The sequence below is a fragment of the Olea europaea genome, chromosome 6, assembly GCF_002742605.1.
Source record: "Olea europaea var. sylvestris chromosome 6, O_europaea_v1, whole genome shotgun sequence".
Classification (NCBI taxonomy): Eukaryota; Viridiplantae; Streptophyta; class Magnoliopsida; order Lamiales; family Oleaceae; genus Olea; species Olea europaea.
The window spans coordinates 15,291,428-15,299,256 of NC_036242.1; the positions used below are offsets into that span (position 1 = coordinate 15,291,428).

General features: G+C 35.5%; 1 protein-coding gene across 1 annotated transcript in view; it reads left to right on the top strand.

The window, feature by feature from the left end:
• The window catches only part of LOC111395207 (homeobox-leucine zipper protein PROTODERMAL FACTOR 2-like), a 14,347-nt gene extending 8,856 nt beyond the window's left edge, over positions 1-5,491 (top strand). The window contains exons 6-14 of the mRNA XM_023021207.1: positions 2,096-2,154; positions 2,360-2,797; positions 2,895-2,996; positions 3,106-3,306; positions 3,390-3,564; positions 3,651-3,922; positions 4,223-4,318; positions 4,429-4,816; positions 5,203-5,491. Of these exons, the coding sequence (XP_022876975.1) occupies positions 2,096-2,154; positions 2,360-2,797; positions 2,895-2,996; positions 3,106-3,306; positions 3,390-3,564; positions 3,651-3,922; positions 4,223-4,318; positions 4,429-4,797 (1,712 nt within the window). The 3' untranslated portion in view covers positions 4,798-4,816; positions 5,203-5,491. The remainder of the gene's footprint in view (positions 1-2,095; positions 2,155-2,359; positions 2,798-2,894; positions 2,997-3,105; positions 3,307-3,389; positions 3,565-3,650; positions 3,923-4,222; positions 4,319-4,428; positions 4,817-5,202) is intronic.
• Positions 5,492-7,829: the final 2,338 nt, after the last annotated feature.

Consider the following 7,829-nt stretch of genomic DNA (forward strand, 5'->3'; position numbering starts at 1 on the left):
CAACTCAGCAACCTATACGGTATTAAGTTGTGGAGCCTGATTATTATTCATACATGAATCGACCAAAATTTCATTAAGGATATTTCAAGAATTTCACATTTATAATATTAATTTTGCCATAATTTTATTATAAATAGGGAGTCATCATTAAAACTTACATAACCATCATTAAAAAAAATATAGATATTAGAGAAAATAAGGTGCACAATTTTTCTTTTATAAAATTATTTTAATCACAGTGAATATTGTAGTGACGGAAGAATGCATAATTTCACATTAAGGCAAAATTTTATAAATTTTATGTATTCTTTTATATTTTTTCTCAATGAGTATTAATAATAGGGTAAAGATATATATTTTTTTTAGCTGATTATGTGTAAACTCTCCAGATTTTGAACTAAATTGCTGTTGTTTCTTATATTTAAGCAATTTTTTGAATTTTCATATTAGTACACCTTCGAGGTTCAAGACCACACAGAAACTTTCTATATGTAATTTATTTATAAAAAAATAGATAGATCATTATCAAAATCAACATTCTATGATCTTTATCTTCAGATATCACTTAAATCAAAAGGAAGATCACTTAAATCAACAGTAGATTTTTAACTATAAAAAATTGTATACCATCCTATCAGTAATATTTCCTGTAGTATATACGTATTTATTAGTAGGCTATGAATGCTTGTACGTTAGGCAGATTGTGAAATAATAATTTGATTAGGGAATTTTCATGAAATTAAAAGCAAAATAAGGAGAAAATCGTAATCATATATGTAATTCATTAATGCACATATCCACTGTATTTCTTTCAGTTGAACGATTTAATTGAAGAAATAATTTTACTATGCCTTTGATCTTATAATCATCTAAAAGCAAAGCATAAAAATACATACTAAGAAATCATTCAAAAATCAAATTATGTTTTATTAGAAATAACCATGCACTCTCTATATTTGATTAATTCTGATACTAAAATTGGAATTTCATGCAGGAAATCTAGTAATTTTAGATAATAATAATACTATGAAAGAACATTGTGTATGCTTTCTTTCTCACGCTCCTACAAGAATAGACTTTTATAAACTCCTAGTATAACCGACACCTTGGATCCTAAACCATTTAAATCATGACACCTCGATATTCGAGCTGTCATGATTTGAGAGGATAACCACACGTGTGCATTATATATGGTCAACGTTTGAAATGTCTTAATTTGAGTGGAAAATTGGACGTGTATGTTGTATATTTCGATTTAGTGAAAAATGAGCTGCTAGGATAATGATCCCACTATGGAGGTCGTGAATTGAGTGGGCAATCATACATGTACGTCATATATGGTCGATGTCTAAGGTGTCGTGATTTAAATAACGACAATCATACCTATGTATTACATATTTAGGTCAAGTGAAAAGTGAGTTCTTGAGGATGTAGCAAAGACCTTACTTTTGAGATGTAGTGATTTGAGTGGACAATCGTGCACGTATCTCATATATGGTCAACGTTTGAAGTGTCATGATTTGAATGGTCAATCATACGTGTACCTCATATATTTGGATCCAGTAAAAAGTGAGCTGTTGAAGATGTAGTAAAGACCCCACCTCACCACCCTCTGTATAAATACATATACATACATGTATGTACGCATGAATATATAGAGGAAATTTAAACATCAGATACCAACCACATAGCCTTCTCTCTCATCAGCAATAAAAACCCATAAATGCGATGGCATCCTCTCTATACCCTCTGCAATAACTCCTCCATCTTCTCCACCTGTTCCTCTTTTCTTCTCCCTTCTTCACCTCCCCCGTCACTACTCTCTTCTCTCTCTTTTCATTTTTATATCTGTCCCCTTTTATTTCCCTTTCATTTCCATGTCCTCACTGCTGTTCTTAAATTCTAGTCACAGGAAAGGCATCCTTCGAAATAAACCTCAAAACCACTCTTTACAGTACTAACCAAATTCTGCTTTTTCATCAACCCGATTGACCTTAAAACCTGATCTAACCTGCTTTGCTCTTCTCTAACCCTAGAATCTTATTAAGGTTTTCCAGGCTTTCTATCAACTTTCAAGAAAAGTAAGTTACTCAAGCATGTGCAGCATTTGATGAGCAGCACTTGAGGATAGAGAATGCTCGCTTAAGAGAGGAGGTAATAAGAGCAGACTTGAGACACTTGTATTAGGAATATTGCTTTTTAGTATGTGTCAAAAGATTCTTGCTTTAATGAGATAGTGCGTTTGGAAATTTCTAATCATTTTGATCCACAGTTAAATAAATGATTAAGCAAAAAACTTAGCCTGTAAGTGTTTTTATATGTACTTTTGAACTTATGTACATGGGTACTCTCTTTTCAGATTGATAGGATTTCTGGAATTGCTGCAAAGTATGTTGGCAAACCTTTGCTTTCTTATGCACATCTTCCTCCTGGATCATCTCGTTCACTTGATCTTGGACCGGGAAATTATGGGCTGCAGACCGGCATGGACAATGAGTTATTTGGTGCGGCTGATCTTCTTAGGTCGGTCTCCGGACCAGCTGATGCCAACAAGCCCATGGTCATTGAGTTGGCTGTTGCAGCAATGGAGGAATTAATCCGAATGGCTCAAACTGGAGAGCCTTTGTGGATGCCTAGCACGGACAATTCTGCTGAGACTTTGAGTGAAGAGGAATATGTCCGCACTTTCCCTCGTCTTATTGGGCCAAAGCCCTTGGGATTGAAATCTGAGGCATCTCGAGAGTCAGCTATTGTGATAATGAATCACATCAGCTTGATTGAAATTCTGATGGATGTGGTGGGATTTCTTACATGCATATATGGAAATCATTATATAATTTATTTATTTTTTAATTTCATTTTAATCAGCATTTTTGGTGTCATTGTGATTACAGAATCAATGGACAAGCGTGTTCTCCAGCATTGTCTCAAGAGCAATGATTGTTGAAGTTTTATCAACTGGAGTGGCTGGCAACTATAATGGAGCTTTACAAGTGGTATGCATAAAAATTTTATCTTGGAGATTGCTATTCTTCACTGCTTAAGCAAGGACATTTTATCGGAAACTCTTAGAAATTGTTAATCCTAATGCTTTTATCTTTGTAGATGACTGCTGAGTTCCAGGTCCCTTCTCCATTGGTTCCAACTCGCGAAAACTATTTTGCAAGATATTGCAAACAACATGGTGATGGAACTTGGGCTGTGGTGGATGTTTCTTTGGACAACCTGAGAGCTACCTCTATACCCAGGTGTAGACGAAGGCCATCTGGTTGTTTGATCCAAGAATTGCCAAATGGTTACTCAAAGGTATAACAAATTCTCGGAGTTAAAATTTCAATTTAAATAAATATAGGTCTCTATATTACTAGTGATCATGCTCCTATCTGCAGGTTATATGGGTGGAACACATTGAGGTAGACGATAGAGCTGTTCATACAATCTACAAACCACTGGTCAATTCTGGTCTCGCATTTGGGGCAAGACGCTGGGTAGCGACTTTGGATAGACAATGTGAACGTCTTGCAAGTGTAATGGCCAATAACATTTCAGGAGGAGATGGTGGTGGTACTAACAGATTCCAAATTTTACTGTAAAATGTTAGTTGACATGATTTTTTTAGCCTGTGCTAATTTGTGTAATTTCTGGTGCAGTGATATCATGTCCAGAAGGTAGAAAGAGTATGTTGAAGCTGGCAGAAAGAATGGTAATGAGCTTCTGCTCTGGGGTCGGTGCTTCAACTGCACACACATGGACTACACTTTCAGGAAGTGGAGCTGATGATGTTAGGGTTATGACCAGAAAAAGTGTGGATGATCCAGGCAGGCCTCCTGGTATTGTGCTAAGTGCTGCTACATCATTTTGGCTCCCAGTTCCGCCAAAAAGAGTTTTTGATTTTCTTCGTGATGAGAATTTGAGAAATGAGGTATGGAATGTTTGTTCAAGACCTTGAATTTAAATGTCCAAGTCAATCTTTGATGTCACATTACTTCTGCAGCTCCTATGATCAAGTGAAATACTAAAAATACATGGATTCTTAAATCGTACTAGGGAAACAAATAATCACACGATCGTCACTATATATTACAGGATATGACAGAAAATATCCTTATATGATTAATTAAACAAAATTTCCTCTACTCTTTGCAATTTTAGAAGCTTATTCGAGTGTTTACAAGGATTCTTGAAGAAATTACTAACATTTTATATTATATAACAATTACAGTGGGATATTCTCTCTAACGAAGGCCTTGTTCAAGAAATGGCACATATTGCAAATGGCCGTGATCCGGGCAATTCTGTCTCATTACTACGTGTCAATGTAAGTTGTTGATATATCTTTTGAGCAGTTTATAATCCAATCATTGGTACCAGAACTTCCCCCAAATGACTGGATTGTTCCTTATAATCTGTTGAAAATGTAATCTGCAGAGTGCAAACTCAAGCCAAAGCAATATGCTAATTTTACAAGAGAGTTGTACAGATTCAACAGGCTCCTATGTTATATATGCTCCAGTTGATATTATTGCCATGAATGTGGTCTTAAGTGGAGGCGATCCAGACTATGTTGCCCTCTTACCATCTGGTTTTGCTATACTTCCTGATGGACCTATAAATCCAGCTGGAGGGATTAATCCCGAGGTTGGGTCTGGTGGATCATTACTGACTGTCGCCTTTCAGATATTGGTAGATTCAGTTCCAACAGCAAAACTTTCTCTTGGTTCAGTGGCAACTGTTAATAGCCTTATCAAGTGCACCGTAGAAAGGATCAAGGGTGCATTGCTGTGCGAAGGTGCATGACCAAAAGGTCTGCTTCCTGGTAAGCCTTTCTTTTTAAACTTATTCTTGGATTTGACAAGTAATTATTCTACCTTATGCCCTGTTCTGAAAGATATCCCCTTAGAGCTTTCCATGCCTGAAAGCAGGAAATATTTATTTAGATGGAAATGTGATAAATTTTATAAGTACATGCTGTACTCCTAAATAAACCAACCTTTGATATTGCAAAAAAAAAGTAGACAGACATGAAAACTGATTTTACATTTTAAAATCTACTTCTGGTTAGTGCTACAACTATCTGTTAAATATTTGATCAACCATAAACGAAGCATCTTCCTTTTTTTTCGCCTAAATCTTGACAGTCGCTACGTCCTTAAAAACAGTTTCTTCATTCTGACATCATTTTTTGACTGTCTTATGTTGCAGTTTAGACTTGAAACGAAGAGCAAATGGGAAAGAAGAATATGTTTACCGTAGGATGTGGGAGGAAGGAAAGAAGTCAAGAACGCACCTTGTATAATCCTTGCTGTGTAGTGTTAATTATCTTGGATGAAGAAACATACTGAGTTTCACCACTCAGCAAGATTAATATAGGTTCGGGTATTGACTTTGTCCATAATTATAAAGTAAACAAAGTCCTCCTTGAATTGTATTAAACTATTTTGTACCTTTGTTTTGCATCAAGTTTAGGGTTTTTTTTCCCTTTTATTATCAAGTCATTTCTTTTGGATGAGATTTAGTTAGAAGACAGTGGAACCTCAATCTGCTGTGTCTTAACAGTGGTTTCCCTTTTAAGTGAACTTTTGCTTCAGTAATAATTAAGCTCTCGTTTTCTTGATTGATATTTTAAAAAATCCTCATCAAACAGGCCCTGAATCTTGGTTGAGTTAATCTGGCTGAAATTGTTTAAGTCGAAGTTCATGACTCAGGGGGGGAAAAATAAAAAATCATTAAGCTTATGATATATTATCATTTCTGAAGAAGATGTTTTGGCTACAGTCTACAACCAAAAGCAGCAACAGCCAAGGTCTCCCGTGTAGTTTCGACTAAGAACTGATGCAAATCCCTGACCAATAATGAATAATTTCAAATTTCTAAAATATATAAGAATAGAAATTTGTTTTCAGGATTTATGCTATGTATCGTCCAGAAAGAGTGTCCAAGCAAAAATGAAGTGAATATGTAAATCACAAGGAATTCAGTGGCAGTGAGGGATAAAACAACTTGTACTACTTAATAATTATTATTACAAAATTTGTGATATCCTGATACCTTCCTACATTTAATACAATCAAAAAATGAGTAGTTGAAACAATAAATAATCTGCCAAAAATGGTAGTTGCCCTTTCTGCCTAGAAATTGCAAAATTTTCATTTTTCCCTAAAATAATTTTTTGGTAACCTCAAAGATAGGATTATATGAAAACTCAAAAGTCTACTTTTTTAGCTGAAAATTGTATATGGTGTAATGCTAAATCAGCTTACAAATAGTTTTAGTCTAAGAACTCATCGAGCATGACTCGAGCCTATATCTCATGCTAATACAACTAAATGAAGCTAGCTGATTTGTTATTGATATTTGTATAATATTTTGCCCTCAAGACTTTATATTACTACTTGCACATGCTCAAGAAATTTGTTAACACGACCTTCTTGATCGTCCTAGTAGACCCATCTAATATGACCGATGATTCCAAATAACCCTAGTAGGCATAAAACATGACATGATGGTGGATGTTGGTAGCTAGATATCAGAACCATCAAGATTGAATTTTCGTTATATAGAATGATATTACATTGAATTCCTCATAGTATCTAGCATCCATCATCATCGTGTCATAATTTTGTTCCACTAGATTAAAAAGGTTAAACCCTAAACTTAAGGGTCCCCCCCACCCCTGTCCTGGAGCATCGTGAGGGAGGTAAATCGTAGGTTATGCCTCCAAAAGTACAGGGTGGAAGGCTGCTTGTACACTTGTACTTACCCAAAAGCCAAATTCATATTTCAGGATGCGAACCCTTGACGCAGCAACCTCAAGCAAAGCTGGATTTCTCCACCCTCTCCTTTTACCACTTAGAAATGTGCCCTGGGGGCGAGTTCCACTAGATTAACTTGGACGGATGGTATCCTATAGATCATCCCATGGAGAGGTTTCCTGATGTACATTCATATATCCACTTGGAAGTTTTGAGACTAGTGACTTTGATTGGAAGGGGCAGTGACACGACCCATCCCGAATTACTCTAGTGGACTCGAAATGTGACGTACACCGATGATAGATGCTGATTAGATGTCAAATCTATCACCAATGCTGACTATGAGTTATTTCAAAAATACAACAAAATCAAATGCTTATGTAAAATATAATGCGATGGGCCCAAAATATTTACTTCGTGCTTCATCAATATGAATTATAACACTTAACATGTCGTGTGGCTCTCATTCCGAAATCATTAGGCTCTTCCAGTTAAAAAGAATTAATTTCCTCCTATAGGGAAATTACGGGAAAATATATGAGTTGATAGCTCAGTGAGTGGAGAAGATCAAAAATAATTATACTTTTTCATTTTTATCGAAAATCGAGTTCATATCATTGATAACTCGCAAGATAACATCATATAATTATAGCCAAAAAGTGAAATATTCACATAAGGTCATAAAATATCATCTTAAAATCATGATATATATATATATATATATCAATTGATAACCATGTTATAATCTCATCACATCAAACGTATTGAAAAATTCACCAAATATGTACCCTCCGACTGAAATATATAATCCGCCTCTCGGACTAAAAACTTTCGCCACGGGCCTTTGGCCCCTTCGTAAACGAAAGTCGATCTCAAAAAATCTCATAATCAAGTCTGGAACACGGCCAAGGCCTCTCAGTAAACTATATGTACAAGGTCGAGACCCCTTCATCCCCGGTCCAAGACCCCTCATTGTAGTATAGAACACGACCAAGACCCTTCAGTGAACTAGAAGAAATATATAATCACGAGCACTTTTCTGGTCGATCTAAAAATCATATCTCATATTCCAATTCA